A 23,815-nucleotide genomic window follows, 5' to 3' on the forward strand; every position below is an offset into this window, starting at 1 on the left:
TAGTGGAGCCAAGGACAGAAACCACTTGAAAGGAAAAGAAAATCTCGGCAACAGTATAGTAGTGAAACATTTTATTTTTTATTGCGAACATCTCAACTCCTTTGTCTACATATGACAGCGTCTCATGCTCAGTCCCGGCTGGTCTCGGTGAGGAAGCTCATGCAGGCTGTAAGGTGTGGTATATATATAAATATACAGACAGAGAACACCAAGGATTGTATCTTAGCAACAAGTTTCTTGGCTGAATTACATTCATATAAAGTGTCCAGATTCTAAAATCAAATTAAAAGCACATAACCCAAAGCCTGGAAAAGCAAATGGCTTTAGGGGCTTACTCCATTAACATTCCACAGACTGTGCTTCTAATCATTCGTGCTCAGGTTTAGAAGAGCGGCCCATCCGTTCCTTACGCACCATCAGCTTATGCTGTGGCCAAAACAAGCATTCTTGGGGCGTGGTACTCGTCCCCCAAACAGTAAACGAGGGAGCACAGACGGTGCCACCAGAAGCAGGAGTGGGGCTCTCACGTGGAACTGTAAGAGTCACCATCAAGTCGGACCCACCATCCACCTCAGCTCGTCCTGGCACCTGGCGGGCAGAGGCCTCCCTTATGCCATTCCCCAGCACCACGTGGCGACCAGAACCCTGGTGTGGCAGCGCTGAGTGGCCACCAGCCTCCTCACCACAGGGAGATTGTCACTCGATAGGTTAGGGGACAAGGACACCACACACAAACACAAACACTCTGCCCTTTCCATTCATATAGTTTGGGGTTGATAAAAAATCTTTTGAGAGATTCTCTAATTTCACAGAATTTAGAGATGGGAAGTCAGCTAATTTTATTTCTCTTGCTGGATCAAATTTAGGATGGGGACAGACCTGATATTTCTGGTGTAAAATATTTTAGAAGTGAAAAAGACCCATCTGTGTTTCAACTACTGACGTGTTTACTCTGAGAAAAGGGGTGGTGTGTGCTCCCCACAGCTTCTCTAGGCCCGCCCTCAGATCTGTGCACGTGCTGCGACGGAGCTGCCACCCTCCGTGTGGCTGTTGGAGATCACAAGGAGCAGCAGCTCTGTCTTCACAAAGAAGGCAGTGACCTAGAGCCCGGAGACAAATACAGTTGCCAGAACAAACTCAGAGAAATCAATGCCTTATGATGTTGGCTTGTACGTTTTAAAACAATTGTTTTTAATTACAAAAAAAAAATCTCCAAAATAGAAAAAGATGACGAGAAGTTAAATGGAGACTCAATCAAAATGGCAATTCTTCGGCGTACCTTGCTGGAAGAGGCGAAACCTTCTGATACTCTGAGCTGGGATGAGGGCTGGTGAAGGAGGTTGCGACATCCCTGACCTGTGACGGTCCCTGGGCCCTGACCCAGCGTGCAAGAGCCCTGGCTCACATCACAGAACGCCACCCCACCTGAGACTCTGTTACAATGCTGACCTCCAACCTGCAAGACGTGAGTCATCCCAAGGGACAGTGTCTCTCTGGAATTAATACTTGAGGTTTAGCTGTCAGAACAGAAGAGAAACCCTCCCACTCCCCACGTGTCAAAAAGTCCTCAAAATTTAAGATTTTTCTCAAAAAATCAAGTTCCCATTTGTGCCAAATTTTCTAAGTCTCTAAAAGCAGATCACAGACACTGGATGCAAAGTGATGCAGCAGCGGAACCGCTCAGGTGCAATTGAGGCACCATGAGCACTGGGAAGGAAGGCAGGAAGTGGTTTCCTGGTCTGTCGGGGGTGCGGGGGGCATTTATTTGCTTTTTTTTTTTTATTACAGATGAGCTGTTCAAGTTGTCCTGACCCGGAAGCAGTGGGGCCTCTTGCCCCTGGCTAGGGAAGTGACTCCTAGATGAGGTGGTGCTCCCCACATGCCACCGCCCTCCTCACTTGCCCACCCACTCAGGACTCCTGGGCTGTCTGCCTTCCTTCCACCAGGACCCAGGCGGTGGTGTACCCTGTGCTGGGCCTGCCCTCTCAGCCGCACGCATCCAGCGGGGAGAGGCTCATGTGGTCCCAGGCCCTGCTCAGGTCCCACCTGATAAGGCGTTCATTTATGGGTGGAGGAGGCCACGCTCATTTCAGTTATTACCTGACAGGAGGGAAAAGACAGACATGCCGAACAGTTTGTGTGTGTATATGGAATATATTTCCACTGAACTTTGCAACCAAAATCCACATCTTGTTTTAAAAACTACATCCATCTATCAATCCCCATTAGAAAAAATATAATTTATAGGGACAAAAATAAAGCCACACAGACTCACAAGATGTTTAAAAGAGGCTGCTTTGGGGAAGGGCAGAGACATCACCAGATACCTTTCCTTCCATAAGTGCAATGAAAACTCCAGCCCTGTTCACCCCAACAAGACCCCCATGGCATGCAGGGCCTGAGACCCTGCTCTGACGGTCTAAGGGCAGTAGCCACCCCATCAGTAGAGGGAAGGCTTGTGTGGGGCAGACTTCCACTCTGCTGAACCTGGTTGCATCCCCAACAATGAACCCTGAGTGTCCCTTCCTGCCCCACGGGACAAGAACAACTGTGACGCATCCATATGGACACGTACAGGGAGGTCTTGATGGCCAGAGGCACACGCCTCCACAGCCATGATGCTCCAGTTCTCGAGGTCTGAGCTCCCGGGATCCTGGGAATGATGGTGGCCACTCTGCTCCTGTTCTGGTTTTTCTAAGCCCGTAAAGGACACAAAATACCCTGGTGAACAGCTCAATGCCACTGAGGTACCAACACCCTAGATTTGGCTGTAGCAGGTGTGTACTGTGGGGTGGGGTCTGCACCCGTCTCGGCCCACAGCCCCCGTGACAGCCGCCCCAGCACAACCTCCAGAGCCATGAGGGTGCTGGGCACTTTGCTCCGACTCCACTCTAATCCTGAGCAGACACAAGGCAACTGGTGCAAATCTCTGAGCTCGGGCCAAGGCAGGCCACACCAGGTCCTCAGCCATGGGGCTCCTGACCTGCTGGGCTGGCTAGCGGTCGTAGGGCCATCCTGTACGTGTGGGGAGCACATGTCCCTGGGTCCTCCATGAGATGCCAGCAGCACCCAAGCTCTCCCCATCATGACAACCAGCCTGGTCCACTGCACCAGCAGCACTGTCTCACTGGCTTTCAGCTTGACTCCTTTTTGTCTTTCAAACATGTCTTTGATAAAGCCGGAAGGAACAATTTAAACACAAGCCCGACGTGGTATTTTCTGAGAATGAACATCTATTAAATAATTCTACTCCTACCCCGGGAAGATCTTGGGGCAGCCCTTCCCATCCACAGGTGCAGAGCTAGGGGTAGAGGGGGTGTCTGCTCTGTGTTGGGCACTGGCCCCGGCTGATTCCTTCCAGTCCACACAAGCTAAATACTGTTTAAGAAACCCAGCAAGTGGCCAGTGTAGTATTACTGGACAATGTTTTATCTTTGATTATGTGAAGGAAACCAAGAAAAGTTTCCATGATCTGATCCTACAAGAGGTATAGAAGCTTCTAGAGGCAGCTGAGGACTATTGGGCCGGGTCATGACTCTGCAGAACCTGCATGTGCATCAGGGTCACGCCACGTCATGCTGGGGTCTGCTCCCGGGAGAGATGGTTAACATCTACATGTGAAACTAATAGTGGAAGTGCCTTGGAGAATGGGTACCTAAGTTTAGGTGCGTATGAGGATTTTCTTTAGGTTTCTATCTCCTACCTCTATTTTCTCACCCTCATCCACATATAAATGCTTTTCTGCAATTAAAATAATGTGGCATAAAAGTGACCTGACATAATTACTTATTTTGTAAACCACATTCCTAGCTCTGAATAAATTATTTTTTCAATAATTTCACACAAAGTAATTTCTATTTTCCTAAATTTAAGGAAGCCCTACTCAGTAGAACTCAATTTCTAAACGTAAACTGAGGTTGAAAGCAGTCACTGGATAATCAAAAAGGGAAACACTGTGGCAGAGATGCCAGGTGGCAATGCCAGACCCCAGAACCCCCACACCCTGCCCACCTGCCACCTGCCCGGCTCAGATGTGAGATGCCAGGATGACACCAGATGCTCAGTGGTCCCTATGACCCCCGTGCCCTCCCCAAGGTGTGTGCTGGCCCCAGCTCAGATGTAGATCCTGGGGGCCAAGGCTGGGTGCCCAGCAGCCCCCTGCACTCCCTCCTTGCACCCGCCCAGGTCAGGGCGTGAGTGAGAACTGGTCCTGCTCCGTGGGCTTCTCCACCCAGGCGCCCAGCCCTGCCTTGATGAAGGCTGTGAACAGACGCGCCTTGGCAGCCTGGTACTCCTTCGCCGCCAGCTTGGACTCATGGTATGTGTTGGGTTTAGTAATCTTGGAGCGTAGTAAGTGGGGGGGAACCTGCAAAAGGATAAAAGAACAAGTACGACTGTTGAAGTGGTAACAGGTGAAAATAAAACCTAGTAAGATGTTTGGAAAATGGCACTGAGTACTGCGCTGGCTTCTGGGGAAACAACCTGGGTTAAGGCGGTTCCTGTCTCAGATTACATCTCCCCAAGCACATGCCACGGTGTCTCTTCCACTGGCTGGGCTATCATCTCCCAGGAGCCGCCTCACCAGTTAAACAGGCAAGTTCTGAAGACATGCTTCTGGCAACCACAAACAGCTGATTCAAATTTCATTTTTAACTATTAAAAATAGCACCACTAGTGTTCTGTACCTTTTACCACACTGGAGTACCCTGAGGCATTCCCTCATGTGGCTGGCTGGCTCACTCTTGTGCAGATGTTAAGACTCACGTGGTGGCCAGCACGGGTGCTGCCCGTGTGAACAGGCCTGCAGGTGAGTGACTCCTGCCCCTGCATCCCACACCAGCCTTTATGCTGGCTGCATGAGAAGTAAAGGCTGTACACTTGACTCTAAAATGAATGAAAACTAATAATATACTGACTCACTGTAGGAGGTTTTATTCGGGGGGAGAAAGGGTCCTGTGTCTAAAACAAAAGGTTTACAAATCTTCATAGAGGATATAACAGAATCCAATGCAGTACTTGTGCTTCTGAGCAGACAAGGTGAGAGCGGCGTGACTGCCCTCCCTTTTTCATAAGGATTTTCAACATCTGAGCAGCAAGAGAAGTTTCCACCAAGAATACAGCCCCCAGGGTGGTGAGTTTCAGATTCTGTGGCAGGAAAGGAAAAAAGCTGCCTTTGAGACAGCTTTAAGATTTGAAGAGCCAGGGCCACCCTTCTAAGCAAGTAACAGAAAAGGTTGCAAATGATGACTTTTTAGGAAGTTGGGCATGATGGTATGATGATGAAACCACTTAAAGGAACTCAGGTATGAAGACGGACAGGCTGTGGGGAGGTGGAGCCGGCGCATCGGCCGCGAGGGCACCTCAGTACCTTGCCGTGCACACGCATCCAGCGACAGTACAACGCGTGCTTACACAGGCGGGACGCGCGGCCCAGCTCATCCTTCCCCGTCGTGGCGTTGATGACCTCAATGGCGGAATCGCCTACCGTCCAGTTGACGCTGAAGTTGGGCGCCTTCCCTGGCTGCCGCGCTTCTGCATTGCTGATCCCTGAAACAGCAGACACAGAGGAAGGTGACACGGAGCCTGAGCTCACACCCAGGGAGGGGTGGGGATGCCAAGCACAGCACTGGGTGCTCAGACGCAGGCACAGAAACAGGCACTTGGGGAGAATGCTGTCTGCTGAGCGTGTGTCTGCCACGGCTGGCAGCATTAGGTGGCTCCCCTGCCATGGCTCTGCTCTGCCTCCAGGATAGGAGCGTGCAGAGAAACTGCACGTGACTCACAGGCATGTGCTTGTCTGTGATGGGGTGGGCAGGCGGGAGGTTGACAGAAACCTAAAGCCACAAGACTTCCTGTCAAGTATGTCCTGGCTCACTGTGGGGCTAACAGAGGTAGAAAACTTGGCAGCTTGTAGACAGATGGGTGAGCCACTTCTGGGATGAATTCAGGTTCCTACAAAGTTGTGTACGTGTGGGCTGCTCCTCAGTGGATCATGCCGCTTCTGGGGCTCAGGCCCTGCACACGCTCCCAAGAGCTCGGGCACATTCAGGCCACATGGCTTTGCATGCATGACACCCACGTAACAGGAAACCCTCCTTTTAAACAAGTGCACATATATGTTTTTTCACTATATTTAAACTATCTCGTCTGTAATTATGGGCTCATTTTGCAAAGTTGACAGTTTTTTACAAGATGCTTGGATAACTGGGCATTAAATGCACATATTTCCCCCTGTATACTGCACGTGATGATTCATGACACACAGATGTTGCAGGCCACCAAAATCAAAGTGGCTTAGGACATGCATCTTTAGAATATGTTTAGACACGAACTGACCCATATTCTGGACCCATATGCTGAGCCATCAGCCCACTGGCCCAGGCAGCACCTGCACTCTCAGATGCACTCAGTGCAGTTACATTGCACTCTGGGGGCTGCTTCCCTATTGCCACGCTCTGCATTTGCCTTCAAAGGCCATTTACTCCTTCCTTGAACAGAATACTAAAACCAAGGTGACAGCTCACACCCAGGCCTTGTGCAGAGTGGGGAAACAGGCAGGTGTGGCAGCCTCTCTGAGTGGAGAGTCCAGGGAAACCAAGGTGGCCGGTGTGCACAGGGCAGAGTACCAGAGTGCAGCAAAATATACACAGAGAGAAGCCTGGGGACTGCAGAGGACATCTCTGAACACCCACACACAGAAAATACAGACATAAAAAGACCTAAATCAAACTCCTAGAGATGAAAACTACAACGTCTGAGGTGAATAATATACCTGATGGGATTAACCACAGGACAGAAACTGCAGAAGAAAAGATTAGTGAACTTAAAGACACAGCAACAGAAACTGTTCAAAATAAAACACAAAGAGAAAAAGAGGCTGGGGGAGGGAACAAGAAAGAAGAACAGAAAATCAGTGAGATATGGGACAAATTTAAGCATCCTAATATATGTGTAATTGGAGCTCCTAAGAGGGAACAGAAGATACATTTGAAGAAAAGATAAAACTTCTCCAAATTTGATGAAATCAACAAACCCACTGATCTAAGAATTTCACTGAAGCCCAAGAAACATGAATAAAACTACACCAAAGCATATCATAACAAATTGCTCAACAGTGTATAAAGAGAAAATCTTAAACATAGCCAGAGAAGCAAAGACAGGATGATGCAGATTTCTCAGTGGAAACAATGCTAACAGGAAGACAGGGGTCTACATCTGTACAGTGCTGAGAAGAAAAAAGCCTGCTTGACTGATCATCACTCAGTGCACACAAGTGAAACATTGCTCCGTACCCCCTAAACACACTTATTGTTGTCATCTAAAAAATAAAATTAAAAAAAGAAAATTGAAAGACAAACCACAGATTGGGAGAAAACATTTCTAAATCATAAATCTGATAAAGTACTTGTATCCAGAAAATAAAACTAACTCTCAAGATTCAGTAATAAGATGCTAACCAACCCAATAAATAATGCACAAAAGTTTTGAACAGTGTACTAGAGAAGACATAGAGATGAAAAATCAGCATGTGGAACGGTGCTCAGCTTCATCAGTCACTAGGGAAATGCAAATTAAAACCTCGATGTGTTACATTATGCACCTCTTAGGATGTGTAAAGTGACTGTCTGTACTAAGAGTTGGGGAGGATGTGAATGCCACAGCCCTCACGCACTGCTGCTGGGAACATGAAATGGTGCAACCACTCTGGAAAACAGTCTGACAGTTTTCTAAAAAGCTCAACACACGCCTGTCTTACGACCCAGCCATTCCACTCCTACGTGTTTACCCAAGAGAAAGGGAAGTAAATGCCCCTGCAAAGACCTGCACGGGAATGTTCTTGGCAGCTTCATCTGTAAGAGCGAAGACGGGAAACAACCTAAATGTCCATCAACAGTTGAATGGCTAAACAAGTTATGTTCATCAACACAATGCAATGAAAAGGAATGAATGAACACAACATGGATGAATCTTGAAATAATTAAGCTAAGTGAAATAAGCTACACCAAAAACGTACATTCCTTAAGATTCCATTTATGTAAAATCCTAGAAAATGCAAATGAATCTATACAGGCACCAGTGGTTGTCTGAAGATGAGGACGGGGAAGAGGTGGATCACCAGAAGCACTAGAAAACTCTCAAGGTGATGCATATATCCACTATTTTGTTGTGGCAATGGTTGCACAGATGCACACATCAACGTTTACTGAATTCTGTGCTTTAAATATGCAGTTTATTATATGTCAATTACACCTAATGTGAAAAAATACTACAAGATAATTTAAAAAGAAAAAAATATTATTCTCATTAAAAAGTAACAGTTGGTCATTGTGGAAAATTCCAAAAATTCACACAAACTTCAGAGAAGAAAATTAAAGGTACAAAACCAGAGACAGCCACTGTAAATTTGTGGTCCTTAAGCAGATATATGCTGTAGAATCAGATAGGAAGCTTTAAACAATAAGCACACTTGTGTGCCACCTCTGAGATTCTGATTGGGTAGGTTTTGGATAGGACCCTATCCACTGTCTTTAAAAGAAAAAAAAAAGCCCTTTACAAGTAATTCTTAAAGACTCTAAAGATTCTTCAATCCTCCCAAAGTAGTAATTCTTTTCCAGATGAAAGCCACCACTTTGATGCATACCTTCTAGCGTACACACACACACACACGTGTGCATGAACACATACGTCCACAATCACATGCTGACTTTTGTAACGTATTGAGATGATATAGATCCTTGCTTATACCCTACTCACGGATGAAGTATATTAATAAGTGTAAAATTAAACTATACTTAGATTCCTGGGTATATTGCTAAATTTGACTTTCTCGTATTTCATTTACGAGTCCTCTGTCTATAGTCATAGGTAATACTGTTCTGTGGTTTTCTCTTTGTGTTCTGTCCGGTTGTGCTATCAGGAGTAGGTCAACTGCCCTTCTCTGTGGCCTGGAAGTTTTACATAGAGGTGGAATTACAAGTTCTTTGGCAGACTGATTAAACCATCTGTAAATTTGTTGGAAGGTAATTTGTTGATAACCTCTTCCATATCTTCCCTGGAAATTTCCTTTGCCAGATTTTGTATTCTAGAGTTTGATTTTTTAATTTACATCTTCTTACTCTTTATTTTTGAGATTTTCAAATTTATAAGCATTAGAGATGAACAAAGAATTCTCTTGAAATTTTGATTCTCTCCTCCACATCTGTACATGGACCTCAAATACTACTGTTAATTTTATCTGTCATTATGTTAATTAGACCCGGCAGTGGAATATGTGTTTTATTGCTTTTTCACATCAATACCTCGTTTTTATTGATTTTAGTCTTTTTTTCCTGTTTCCTGTCACTCATGTCCTTCGTCCCCACCCCCTACCAACTGTCTCACTTCTACTTTCTTTCTTCTTTCTGTATTTCCTTTTCAGCTTTCCTGTTGCTTTCCCTCCCAATTTCTGCAACCATTTATTTTCAATCATTCGAGGCCATGATTTTTCTGAGTGTGACTGTGGATCCAACACACTGTTTTTGATTTGTGTACTCTAAATGGTCAGCAGTCTTAAGTTCTGGTTTCTTCTCTGATGTAGGAATTATTTAAGAGAATCTAACTTCTAGTGGCTGAGTTTCTGCTTTTTTATTTTAACCCTGCATAGCTAACCTTCAGTTTTAATGCCTTGTAGTCAAATAAATGTACACTGCACAGTTAATGAGCTTGGATTTAATTATTCATAATGGTGACTGCGTGGTGCACTGCAGCGCTGAGTAAAGTGACAGACTTGCAGAGAAAAGTGTTAACACTGTCCACAAGCCAGAGCTGCTCAAAGCACATCATTCCACATGCAAACTTCAGCTGGAGTCTCTCTGACCGATCCCCAACAACCGCCCAAAATCATGCCTTCATTTTGATTGCTTCATACTTAAACCATTCCTTTCCTGAATTGCTTTTTGGGTTTCCGGGAGTTTCCACTTTCATTTACTTTATTTTATTGTTGTCCACAAAAGACGTGTTTGCTCTCATCCTACCATTCAGCTTCTCAGTTTGGCAATTTGTTAAAATAAATTCACTTTCTTCTGAAAACATTCTTTTTGGTATTCTCTGACATGATTCTTTGTTCTAATTTGGAACTGTTACTTTTTAGGTTTGCTGTGCAGGCATCCTTTTCATTGTACTCTTGGATTTATAAGGCATTCTTTCTTGGATCCTGTATTTTTCTTTCTTAGATGTCTTTTCATTTTGCTAGAGTATCCTCAGGTGGTGGTGGTTTGTTTTTTTCCCTCCAAAAGTCTAAATTGGAGGTAAATCCTCTTAATCCTTGAATATCTAAAAATTATCACCTTGTTCCAATGCTTGGTTAATATTTGGTTGGATAGGAAATTATACAATAAAGTGTTTTCTCTTCAGAACTGGGAAGTCATTTCATCACTCAGTTCTGGTTTCCACTGTCCTGATAATGGTTATATAAATCTGATATTTACTGTAGTTAACTTGGAAGCTTTTTGCACCTTCTCTTTTATCTTTGGTATTCTGAAACTGCACATGGATGTGCTGGGCATGGATATTTTTCAGTCATTCTGCTCAGTATTTAGTGTATCCATTCAATTTCAATACTCATGTTTCTCTTCAGTTCTGAGAAATTCTCTTCTGTTATTTCTTCCTCTGTATTTTCTATTTTTAAAATGCTGTGACACACCTTGAGCATTTTGAATCAACTTTCCACATCTCTCTACTCTTTTCTCATATTTTGTGCCTTCCTGTCCAAAGTTTTATGAGATTTTACCTTCCCCTCTACCCTCACCAGAGTGTCCGGGGTTTTGACTCCCAGAGGAGATGGCCAGCCCCTGTCCATCCCGAGACCATGAGACACCAAGCCTTGTTAGAGCTTACCATTTATCACTGTTTGCTCACTTTACTAATTGCTGCCAGGACATTTCTTACCTTACGCTCTGGGGTTTTTCCGTTGACACAGTTTTGTCAGCAGTATTTAGATCTTTGGCCTGCATGTGTCAAGTTCCCACATGTCACTGAACTGTCCCCATGCAGAAGGTGGCAGCCTCAGGAACTTGCTCAAGGCCACAGCCTTTTAAGTGGACAGAGTCCAGGGGTGGGGGTCTTTTTCTGAGGGGTGGGAGTGGGTATCCAATTAGGAACAACTGGTGGGGGATATATGACCATAATGGGATTAAATCTTTTATGAACAAGTGGATAATGCTGACATTATGTTATCTTCCCCTGCAATTCTATTACTTCTCTATGACAAAGTCAGAATGAGGGATCACTGTTGAATGATACTTAAAGCTTTGAATTACAACAGTTTGCACTAAAACTAAACAGTCAATTTACTAACAAAAAAGTAAGACCCTAATAGTTCACATATTTTTTATGTTGTAAGCCAAATAAAGTGCTGTCTTTAGCAAAAATGGAGTAAATAAGGCAAAAAGAAAACAGCTAGCCTGAGGTTCCAACACTGATCATATGCTTTTTCTAGGGCAGAGCCACTTAATGGTCACAAGAGCATATTTGTACAAGTCCCTGGGGCCAACGCATTATGGGGACTAACACTGTGAGGAGCTCATCTTCCTGAGGCCGCAAAGCAAGAACTAGGGTAATGAGTTAATCATAGGCCACGGCGCAGAGACCAGTAAAAGCAGGAACAACTTGGCTGGTAATGAGAGTCCCTCTGTTGTTGTAAATTAAGTGTGCTGAATCAGAACTTTCAAAGCAAAAACACAGAGAAACTGTGAATTTGCCTAATAACTGACACAAATAAAAAAGAAGAGCTGCCATTGGCATTTTTTCTTATTTCCACCTTAAAGATATTTTCTAATAGTTTCCTCATATAGTAGGGTGATCAAAAATAAATTATGTGCATAATGATTAATAACAGGTATCTTAGGGTTACTATGGGTTCATATTATAGGAACTATTAGTCATTTATTAAGGATCCAGGAAAATGTATGATTTACAATCTTGACTGAAAGTGGCCTTTGTTCTGCACATAAGAAACAACAAAGACCTGGGCAGGAGTCACAACACAAGAATGACAGTGGGCCCAGCACCTGGCGGTGACAAGGATATAGGCCACCCAACAAGGAGGGGGCCCCTGAGACCCTCTGGGTCCACAAACAACCTGTCACGTAAGCTGGGAGCAGAGCACCTTTGAGACTTTCATTTTAATTTCCTTTAGGAAAGGAAACTCCTGAACCAATAGAGAAGAAAAAGGCCAGTTGAGCTGCATGAGAGTCCGTGTAAGGTGAGATGTCAGATGTCTCCTGAGCCCCTTCAGACCCCACTCCCCAGGGCTGGCCCTGGGCTTTCCCGGCCAGCTTGGACATGCCTCATTATGGTGTCTACTAATCCCAGGCAGGGTACCAAGGACTTTATACAGAACCTCTGGCCAAACATTCTTTCTTCCTTAGAGGGGGCCTCAGGGTTTTAAAAACCAGCTTTGGGAAGGAGCCTGAGTGCTGTGGTCCAGGGTGAGGGAGTTGATGTTGGGACCCGGATGGGGAGTGCCCCCCATGCTGCAGCAGGGATCACATGGGTCTCAGCCAGGCTCTGCATTCCAGGAAACAATATAGTCCCCTCCCCAAAGCATGCCCAGAGAGTGACAACAGCAGGAAATTCGAACTTTAGATGAAGGATGAAGGAGACCGACCAGGTAGGGTTGGGGCTGAGATGATCGCACACAGTGACCCTGCCAGTTCTGACTCCTCCCTGCAAGCAGCTTGCAGGAAAGACGTAGCACTCGCACACTGTCCTTGGTCGGTGCATGGCACGCGGTGGCAAAGGGTCAGAGTACAACTCTGAGCTCTACTTGTACAACAGTGATATGGCCCACAAGCCATGCTGTGTCTGCCAGCCACACTTGCTCTACCTGTGATGGGGTAATGGTGGGCTCCACCCAGGCATTGGTAAGGACTCAGGGAGGGAGGTAAAGAATTTGGCTCAATGACTTGGAAAGAGTCAGAAAATGATCTGAAGATAATATTCAATGAAGTATAATAATTGTTATTTAAAAAAAATCTACAGAGATGTCATCAATAAATAGGTAATTGTACTTTACCATTAAAGTTGTCAACACAGAGAATTTTAAAAAAACAACAAATGAACCCTGTTCCAGAGGATCTTAAGAGTTTAGAAGATACTGTGAGGTCATGTGGGTCAATCCCTCCAACCAGAACCCCCTGTCTCCATGTCCATAATAGACAATGTCCATCTATCTCAACTTGAACACTTCCAGTCAGGGGAGCTTAGTTCCTTCCAGGAAACCATTCTCTGGACAGTTCTAGTCACTAGCACATTCTTCCCCTTTGATGCAGAAGGAGAAAACCTAACAGAGATGTGGCAGCCCAGGTGGAGTCATCTTCTCAGGAGAGGACTCTAGAGCGAGAGCAGGGAGCTATAGGGGAGCAGTGAGGCACAGAAGACGGACCCCACACGAGTTTCCGCAGAGAACAGGGCAGGTGCAAAAGGACACCGTGCAAGGGGAGAGACAATGGCTTCGGAGTTCTGCTCAGCAGAATTTTGAGAGGCAATGGAGAGAAAATGGAAAAACTCTCTCTGAAGATTCGGCTGTCAAAGGGTTCAGAGCAGTAAGCAGGAGAAAAAGAAAAACTAGCCACACATCTAGGCTTAGTCTGTGGAAATTTCTAAGTTTTAAGAGAAAAAGATAAATTTAATCCTACTAGAGAGAATACAGAAATGAGGTACCGAGAAAGGAAAGAAAATCAAACTGGCCCTGTGACAACAGGTGACCGTGAGGGATGCCCATGGAGTTCTTGGGGGATGGATGGAGAGCCCAGGTGTCTGCAGGTTGTGGCCAAAACCCAGCACATGGTGAAGTCAAGACCCAGAGCACCATCCACTCAGGCTTTTCTTCCAAAAATAAAACAAGAAAAACCCCAAATTACCGTGTCCCCCAAATTAAGGATGTATTCCAGTAAAACAAAAAATAAATCTGAATGTGGAATTAAAGAGGGGGAGGCTGCAGGATATGGAGAACAGTGGCTAGAAGAGAAACTAGCAGCCCTTATGTTTGTGTCAAAACAAGTGCTGATACTATGGCTGTGAGGCTTATAAAGAAAGAAAAAGCATGGTACTGAAAGAGCTCCTAAAACTTGAGATGATGTCAGCAGAATCTGGAGAAGGAGGGTGGAATAAAAATGAGGCTTAGATTTCAGCTTTTCTCAGGTTCAGATTTTGCAAATGCTGATTAATTCTTGATGCTAAAATAATTTTTAAGTTGTTTAAAAATATTTGTTTTTAAAATAAGGATAACCACGGGGTAAAACAGAAATAAGATTCAGAATTTCCAACTACCAGTGTGAAAAAGACGATCAATTTAATCAATCCAGCAAAAGGGAAGTAAAAAAAAGCAAGATTTGTATCATAGAAAACGTGTAAAATGAAAAGAAGAATGTTGTCCACTGAGCCAAGATCTAGTCCCTCCCACCCCATTCAGGGTGGTCAATCAGTTCAGAATGATCCGTGGCATGGTTACGTTCTCTTCTAGACACATGACAAAGAGGAATATGCTTTTACTGCCACCTTCTCCTCCCACGACACTGATGCCTGCTCTTACCTGGAACGTGCATACACACTCATTCACACTGATGCTCCTTCTCTCTTGCTCAGTCCAGGTTCTGGCCGTATCAAATCGGCTCTCATTGCTGCACTGGACACAGAGTCAGCTCTCCCTACCCACTGTTAGGAACAGCTGTGGTGCTCCCCTGGTGGGGGGTGTGGCTTCCACTTGGCATTCCCAACAGCTTTCTTGCTATCTCCTGTCTGCCATGAGCCCACGCCCTGCTGCCACCTCCTCTGATCCCTGTACTATCTTCACAGGGGTCCCCCAAACTCAGATTGGATCATCAGGATTCTACCCTCAACGCTGCCTTGTTTGTTAATGTTTTGTGACAATGTTTGGCACTGAAACCAGACTATGTGGAGTCTCACCAATGACCCCCCCCCCCATGAAGCCTGTCTCTGTTCCCAAGGCCCCTCCCTGAAGCCACAGCCCAGGCGGCCAAGTACCACTGGTCTTTCTTCTCGAATTCTTGGGGAGGCTTGGACAGCAAACTGGGCTAGTCGAGGAACTCAGCCTCAGGGACCAATGGATGTAAATTACAGCTGGGACTGTCCTGAAATCTGCAAGTGCCAGACTTGAGGCTAATTTGAAAGAGGATGAGAGGAAGCTGGAGAGGCTTCATTCCAGAATGCCTGTCATGTGAATGGTCACGGCAAAGCTCCAACGTTCTAGCTCACCCTCAGGAAATTCTTCCTAAATAAAAACGTATGTTTATGCTAAGGGGCAGTTAAGTTCTTGTTCTAACCTTGACAGCATGAAAAAAAACAACCTATTGCTAGATTTTTCTCTCGATTTGCTTCAGTTTTTAGGTAATCCTGTTTCAGTTAATTTGGTCATTCTTGTGTTGCATTTATGTCCACTCTTGTCCCTCCCTGGAGACGCTGTAATTTACTTGGCACCTTGTTCATTCCCTTTTGCATGTACGAATGATCTTTATGGTAAGATGTGTGGTGACAGAGTACAACAAAAACGTGTGAACTGTACTAAATACGCCCACACGCTGCGTGTGCACAGCAAGAGGACCAGAAGGAAATAATCCAAGATGTTCTGGTTGTTCTGCTGTCCAGGTCACCTGCTAAAGGTCAGACCTAAGTTTTAAAAAAGTTTTCAAGGCTCTACTTTAGGGCCATTTTAAAAGAGTGTGATCTCCCTAATCTGTCAGGATACTGACATTTTCTGCTCCAGACTTCCCTTGCTCAGTCCCCTCTGACTTCGGCAGTGCCTGCCTGCTATTTGCCCTGGACCTCTGTTCAAAGGCTTTGCCTGTGCCTGGGGCACTCAGGCCCCAGACTCATTTCCTGCAATGCTGCCCCTGGCTGGCCTCACAGGGCTGTCCTGGACCAACTGTCTTCTCCAAAGTCACTGATTTGAACTCTTTTCAAGGAAAAAACAACAACAACAAAATACCACTGTTTCCAAAATAAAATACTTCAAGCAGTTTGCAATTCAAAAATAGACTTTGATGCTAGAGAGACATCATCCACCAGCTCAGCACTGAGTAACAGTCTGCTTCCTGATGCCGGGACAGCATCGCCTTACCGTCACAGAGCTGCAACAGATTTGTCCAGCAATGTCACACAAAGCCCCAGTCTACCCCCATCACTGGGCGAATGAGGAAACCGAGGCACAGAAGCTTCCAGCAAGAGAGAGCTATGCAGGGACCAGCCTCATGGCGCTTGCCCAGACTCTCTCTGCCACCTGCTGGGTCGGGTCAGCATGGACCTCACAGCAGGCGTGGCCTCCACAGCAGGTGCTGCCTTAGGGAGGCAGGAGGACCAACAGCTACATGCCTTAGTCTTTTTGGATTAGAGGGGATAGTGGGGAGGGGAGGATAAAGAGTAGATTCTTCTATACAGTTATATACATAGCCCCTTACCCTTGGGGGATAGGTTCCAAGACCCCAACAGATGCCTGAAACCTCAGACAGAACCAGACCCGACTGCCGTCAATCAGACCATGCTTCTGTTCATGTCCTCTACCCATAGACGTGAGGCTTCCCATCTTCACCACGTGCCTGTCTCACATGCTGTCATACTTCTGCAGCTGAGGAGGGATGGCAGAGCTAGCACCAGATCCTTCTTGCTCCTTCACAGCGTCACGGGCAGAAGATTCGTTCTCACCGCAGATCTCAGCAGCCTCAGCCTGCGGTTTTTTCTTTCTTCATCAAGTTGAGAACTTTCACCTTTTTGCTTACTCTTCTTTGACATATCCAAATTGCCAGGATTGACATTCTTCCGCTTTGGAGCCATCATGAAGTAAATTAAGAGTTACTTGAACACAAGCACCATGATCCCTCAAGAGTTGATCTGATCACCGAGATAGCTACTAAGTGATATCAGGTGGGTGGTGCAGACAGTGTGGATACGCAAGACAAAGGGAGGATTCACGTCCCAGGCAGGATAGCAGGACAGTGTGATAGCATTTGGATGTGTTGCCCCCTGAAACTCATGTCAAAATCTCATCCCCAACTTGGCAGTGCTGGGAGCAATGTGGGTTGTGGGGGTGGATCCCTCATGAATAGGTTAACACCCTGGGGAAGAGGGTAGTGAGTGAGTTTTTGTTCTATTCTCGCGAAAGCTGGTTGTTTAAAGGACCCTGGCACCTCCCCCCTCTCTCTTTCTCTCTCCCTCTTGCCACATGATCTGCCTGTAACCACAGCTGCCTGCCATTTTCCACCAGGAGTAGAAGCAGCCTGAGGCCTGTGCCAGATGTAGCTGTCCCAGAATCGTGAACCAAATAAACCTCTGTTCTTTATAAATTACACAGCCTCAGGTACTCTGTTACAGCAACACAAAATGGAATAATAAACAGTGTGAGACTTTATGATGCTACTCAGAGCAGCGTGCAATTTAAAACTTAAGAATTATTTCTGGAATTGTCCATTTAATATTTCATACCGCAGGTGACTGCAAGAAACTGCAACCCAGAAAGGGGGGGCTACTATACTTCTTTTTTTTTAATACATATAAACGCATCGGTAACTTTAAAGTCTCTATCTTGCACACACTATTTTTCATTGTCTTTTTATAAATATATATGCACTTCATACACTTAGGATATGATAAAAATACATTTGACTTTTATAAATGAGCTCTACTTTCAATATCTTAGAATATTTCTTTAGCAAGATGATCCTGTCCTTTCAAATTTTAGTTATGGGTACAATATTGCTTAGAGAGCACTATTCAAGAAGGCCCTCAGTAACAGCTATTTTTGAGCATCTCCTATGTGCTATGTATTTCACATGCAATGTTTTACGTATCTACACATATGAATGTCAACCAAAGCACTCCTACCTCAGTTGTAGAACATAGAGAACAAGGAGGGAAAATTATTTTCTAGCTCCTGAGAAATTCATACATCAATACACCACAGAATACTCCAACAGACATTGATGTTACAATCTCAACTTACCCCACCATCAAGTTTCATCAGTCTCTCTCTTTTGTTTTTCTTAAAAAATAACGGTTAAGGATAGGAAGCAGTAAAATTTTACCTGAGATAACTTCTGTTTTTCCCCATTCCTGCTTACTATGCCTGCGCTAACAGACATGTTTTCAGATAACATTCCATTCTACTTTTTCTCAAATAAAGACCAGCTAGTGGCCAAGCACTACAATACAGGCAGAGTTAACACTCACACCCAAGGAAATATGTTTTAATTTAGACTTATGGCTTTAGTTTTGAGCTTAAAAAAAGTAAGTAAAATGATATTTTTAAAAGGATAAAAATATTTTAACTGTGTCCTTTTAAATAAGAGTGAGCTTAAAAGTTAGGATCCCTGACTTCAAAAGCTCCTGGTTCACTTTACTGTTAGCCACTGAAATTCTAAAAAAAGAAAAAGCAGCAGCAATAAAGGGCATAGCGGGCAGCACAGGGTACCACTGGACACCCCAGCGTCCCTGGCACATCTCGGCCACACCTGCCGCAACCCCCAGAGTGAGCCTAGCACCACCTCCAGGGAGCCCTGCAGGTTCCACTGACAGTTCCACAGGGAAGCAGCTATCATCATGATGATGGACCAGGTGGCTCTGCAAGAGGATGCAAGACCCGGCCCAAAGTCAGGCCAGACAGGTGGCACTTACATGATTTCATGGAATCTATGAGACTCTGCCCTGAGACAGGAATGATACCATGCACGAGTGAAAGAAAAACAGAGGTGCCAAGCTCGGCTGTGATTTCCTCTACGAATAACAAGTTTCGCAATCATAAGAGAGATTAATCCTGCAGAGGGACTCACTTAAAAGGACCTAGAGACAAGGCCCAGAGGCCCATGTGCGCTTCCAGAACAGCTTTGATGTTGGTCCGAGGGCCTCAGATAGCCATCAGGTGGTGCTGCTACTCTGAGGATGTGGTCGCTGCAAGATCAAGGTACCTGAAGGAGATGCAAGAGCCACCGCAAGAGATACTTGCCGCTGAGCAAGGGCTTGTTGAGGGTGTACAGAGGCGGCAGGTCCTCAATGTTGGAGATCCGCTGGTACATGGCCCTGGAAAGATGGTCCCCGTGGTACAGGCTGCCCAGGATGATGCTCGAGAAGTAGATCGGCTCCACAAAAACACTGAGCAGGGACCCCTGGATGCCCACCACGTTCCAGCTGGGGGGAGAAGGAAACAGCCTTCAGTGGAAGGAGAGCCTGTTTGCGTCATGCCAACGCAGCACAACTGCAAGCCTGCCCAGTCACACAGACGTGCTGTTGGTTCTGCAAACACTTCAGCCACTTCAGAAAAGACGGCAACGACAAATTACAAACTGATCCAGCAGCTTAAAACTTTAAAGAGAAAAGTCTAGTTAAAAATTACTTTAAACTGTGAAATGATTTTTTGCCATTCTGTTTTCTCATGACACATTTACTGAAGATTGTTTCTAAAAAGATATCAATGAGCCACACAAGCTTCTTGTGAGAAACCTGTGGGAAGTATCAAAAGGGAAAGTATGTGCTTTTCACATTATTTCTGGTAGAAATGATAGCTCTTAACGGAGTCCTTGCCAATGTCACATTGGTTACTTCCTGTTCCTCCAAATCAAGACTCTGCTCAATATGTCGGAGCCTCTCGGAGCCACCCCGCCCCTCCCCACCTTATCAGTATGTAAGCACCATGAGGGAAGGGACCTTTTTCTGTCTTATGTACTGATATAGCTCAGGACCACAAATATGTATCTAGCACACACAGAAGATCAATAAATGTGTGCTGAATGGACAAACCCTCCAATTCCTACCACACATTCCTTCCATCCTCCTAAAAGAAAATTAGAACACTGAGCTCCCTACTTTATGAGGAAAGCATGAAATGATTCATTGCTTATAAAAAGCACAGCCCCCTTTCTCATGCAGATGAGAAGCCTATATGGGTTCAGACCATCTTTGAACTGAATTCAGTCTCCTGGGGCACTTTAAGTCAGTGATCTTGCAGAAAGCTGCATTTGTTAGGAGTCATTAATTCTGAACACATGCTTTGTAAGAGAATTTCAGGAAGCTTGACAGCTCTGCAGAGGCCCTGGGTGGGCAATGGTGTGGCACCACTGCTGCTCCTGCTGACAGCTCCTACCAGTGAGCAAAGAGCCCCATAAGGAACAGCCAGCATTGCACTGCCCCAGGATTAGAGGGTCACAGATGCAGTCAGACTCCACGCAGTGTTCCCTAACCACAGAAACCTTTGCAAAGATGGAAGTCACAACATCTCCTGGAGAGGCCTACTAAGTGTCCACACCTGCTCCGTGCCTGAGGACCCTGGGAGAGGAGTCCCTCACAGAGCCCCATGAAGTGCATTCAACTGACACAGGAGGACCACACCTATGTGTGCACACTTGCTGTACATGCTGTGCCGGGCGCCTGGGCATCTGTGCACGGCCTTCCTTCGCCTTCATTTTCCTTATGTTGTATCTTTGAGCATAGAATTCAGAGCACTGTCATTTGATCTGTCTCCCAGATCCAGTAAAGTGCCTGGCCTAGCTCTGAGAGACCAAGTATACAAGCGGGCAATGGCCAGGCTACATGACAAGAGAACTGCTCTGACCTGCAGCAACAGGCCAGATGGTCAGGACTTGGTCAAGGACCGCAGCTTCCCAAGTTGTCCACAGCCCCCTGCCTATTTCCAACTCAGGACCAACCAGGAAAAGCTACATCTGCCCCTCAAAACAAGCGAGCCAGCTACCTGCAGCTTCTCCATGCCTCCATCAGGGCACCCCTGGAGTCCCTCTTTCCCCACAGTAAAGCTGACCACCCCCCAGCCTGCCTTTGAATCTGTCTTGCCACAGCCAGCTCTGAACAAACAAGCTGCCCATCCTCACCTCAGTGGTCTTTGTTTATCCCCACATCTCCACACTGTGGAGGACACAGAGGTTGCATCACACAGACAACCCTCTGGGGCTGCCTTCACTGCCATCTGCCCACCAGGTGGCTGGGCAGACAGACGGGTACCATGGTGACCTCCAGCAGCAGCACCGTGCCTCCCTCCCCTCTCCCAGCCCACCACATACCACATCCCTTGGTCCTGTGGCTTGCACGCCTGGGGACGCTGCAGTGTCCCTGTCAGAGAAACAGCTCAGCCCTGCCCAGCACCTGTGCATCCGAGGCACCTCTAGGAGGCCTTCCACTCTCCCAGGAGGAGGGATGGGGGGACAGGGCTGTGGCCAGCAGGCATCCTTCTGGCCACCAATGCTGTTTCTGGACCTTGACTTTTCTGGCCATTCGGGCATTTTCTGGCTACCCGTATTGTCCCTTCTGAGAATATTCCTTGTTCCCTTTTCTGTTAGCTTGTCTCTGTTTTTCCCTTGAGACTATGGATAAGTGGCATACAACAAAAGCCTTGGATCTTCAGGGCTCAGGCCTGTGAGTTTTGACAGTTGCATGCTCGTGCGTGACCTTGCCTTCAACAAGACACAAAACATTCCCATCGCCCTAGCACAGACACCTCAAATCAATGCCTTTGTATTACTGAGCTGGAGGAATTAGCTTATATCTGGGTTCTAATTCTTTGCTGGTTACATGAGTCAGAAATCTCTTTTCCCAATATGTGGCTTTTCTTTTCTATTATACATATGAGGATTTCGGTGAGCTAGTATTTAAATTCTAATTTAACCAAATTTATTCATTTTTCTTTATAGTTTGGGTTTTCTGTGCCTTATTTAAGAACACTGCTTAAGCGGAGACCAGCAGAAACAGCCAGGTACTGCATTTCACACTCAGGTCCCATACTAATCTGGGTGTGTTCTGTGCACCATGTGATACATGCTCACTTTTCTCTGTCTGTACAGACAGCCTGTTGTTCCAGGTCTGTTCGGTGACCAGCTCATCATCTTCCATGAATGCTGTGTCCAGTAGGGACTACTGGCTACAGCCCACATCCCTTCCCTTCTTGCTGAGTGGCACAGCCTCGATCCTATTCCAGATGGCGATGTGTGAGGCCAGCCACCCTAGCCCTGTGCCTGCGTGCTTCATGATAAGCTGAGCTAGCTGGGAGGCACGCCCCCTGCCTTCCCGCCTGTCCTCCTTCCTGCCACCTGGAATTCAGACCAGATGCTCAACTAGGCAATGCAAAGACCTTGAAGACAGAAGATACCTCCTAGGTGGTGCAGGAAAGACAACAGAATCTGGGCCCTATGTGACCATGGGGCCACCAAAGCATCTCTGGACCACCTATTTCTGAACTTAATTTTCTGCAAGAGAAAAATATCTAGTTTACATTTTCTCTTAACTATAGGCAAACCAAATTCAACAGCACATTTAAAAAATTACATCATGTGTGTAATTTATTCCTGGAATGCAAGGATGGCTCAACATATGAAAATCAATTAATTTAACACTTCACATAAACAGAATGAAGGACAAAAACTACACAATCCTCTGAAATGATGCAGAAAAAGCATCTGACAAAATCCAACATCCTTTCATGATAAATACACTTAACAAACTAGGAACAGAAGGAAACTACCTCAACAGAATAAAGGCCATTTATGAAAAGCTCATATCTAACATCACACTCAATGGTGAAAGACTGAAATCTGTTCCTCCAAGATGGGAACAGGACAAGGATGCCTATTTTTACCACTTCTCTTCAACACAGTATTAAAATCCTAGCCAGAGTAATTAGGCAGAAAGAAAAGAAAGAAAAGACAGCCAAATTGGAAATGAAGTAGTAAAATTATATCTATTTGCAGAAGACATGATTATATATATATAGAAAACCCTAAAGATTCCACAAAAACTGTCAGGACTAATAAATTCAGCAAAGTTGTAGGATAAAAATGAACACGCAAAAATCAGTTACATTTCTAAACACCAACAATGACCAACCTGAAAAGGAAATTACAAAAGCAATCCCATTTACAAGAGCATCAAAAAGAATAAAATACTTAGGAATAAACCTAACCAAGGAGGTGAAAGACTTGTACATTGAAGTCACTATGAAACACAGCCAAAAGAAATGAAAGAAGACACAATTAAACAGGAATATATCCTGTGTTCATGAATGATATGGCTTAATATTGCTAAGATCTCCATACTACCAAAAGCAATTTGCAGATTCAACACAATCCCTATCAAAATGACAATGGCATTTTTTGAAGAAATAAAACAATCCACCCAGAAGTTCACATGAAGTCTCAAGGGACCCTGGATAACCAAAATAATTTTGAGAAAGAAAAATAAAGCAAGAGGATTCACACTTCCTAATTTCAAAACATATTATAAAGCAACAGTACTCAAAACAGCATGACAATGGCATAAAGGCAGACATACAGAACAAAGGAACAGAATAAACAGCCCAGAAGTAACCTTCATGCATACAATAAATGACCTTCAGCAGGCTGACAAGACCACTCTGTGTTAAAAGGACTTGGAGAAGACACTGAATCTCCTCAAAGGGTTAAGGGTTACAATATGAACTATAAAAGAAACTGCAAATCAAGAAAAAAAAAGACATGATATCCAAGAGACAAATGGATGTAAACGGGCAATTCAAAGAAGGTGAAAGACGACCAGTTAAAATGCAGTGAAGAAATACTCAGCATTCCTATTGACAAGACAAATGCAAATTAAAACCACGAGACACCAGTTCACAGAACGTGGGGAAACTAACTCAATGCCCTGTTGGCGTAAGGGCCACCTGGTATGACTGCTCTGGTGTGCGATCTGATATTACTCTGTGAGGTTAAATTTGTGTATGTATATGGATATATACCCCCAAATACCTTGGATATACGCCCCTCAAAACTCTAGCAAATGTCTGTGATGAGCT

At 45.2% G+C, this 23,815-nt stretch overlaps 1 protein-coding gene across 1 annotated transcript in view; it reads right to left on the reverse strand.

Moving 5' to 3' along the window:
• Nucleotides 1-87: 87 nt before the first annotated feature.
• Nucleotides 88-23,815, reverse strand: part of ADARB1 (adenosine deaminase RNA specific B1) — a 68,170-nt gene continuing 44,442 nt past the window's right edge. Inside the window, exons 8-10 of the mRNA XM_063093549.1 lie at nucleotides 18,992-19,173; nucleotides 5,369-5,547; nucleotides 88-4,366 (exon numbers count right to left, since the gene is read on the reverse strand). Coding sequence (XP_062949619.1) covers nucleotides 4,187-4,366; nucleotides 5,369-5,547; nucleotides 18,992-19,173 — 541 coding nt within the window. The 3' untranslated portion in view covers nucleotides 88-4,186. The remainder of the gene's footprint in view (nucleotides 4,367-5,368; nucleotides 5,548-18,991; nucleotides 19,174-23,815) is intronic.

The sequence above is a fragment of the Cynocephalus volans genome, chromosome 1 (genome assembly GCF_027409185.1).
Source record: "Cynocephalus volans isolate mCynVol1 chromosome 1, mCynVol1.pri, whole genome shotgun sequence".
Taxonomy (NCBI): domain Eukaryota; kingdom Metazoa; phylum Chordata; class Mammalia; order Dermoptera; family Cynocephalidae; genus Cynocephalus; species Cynocephalus volans.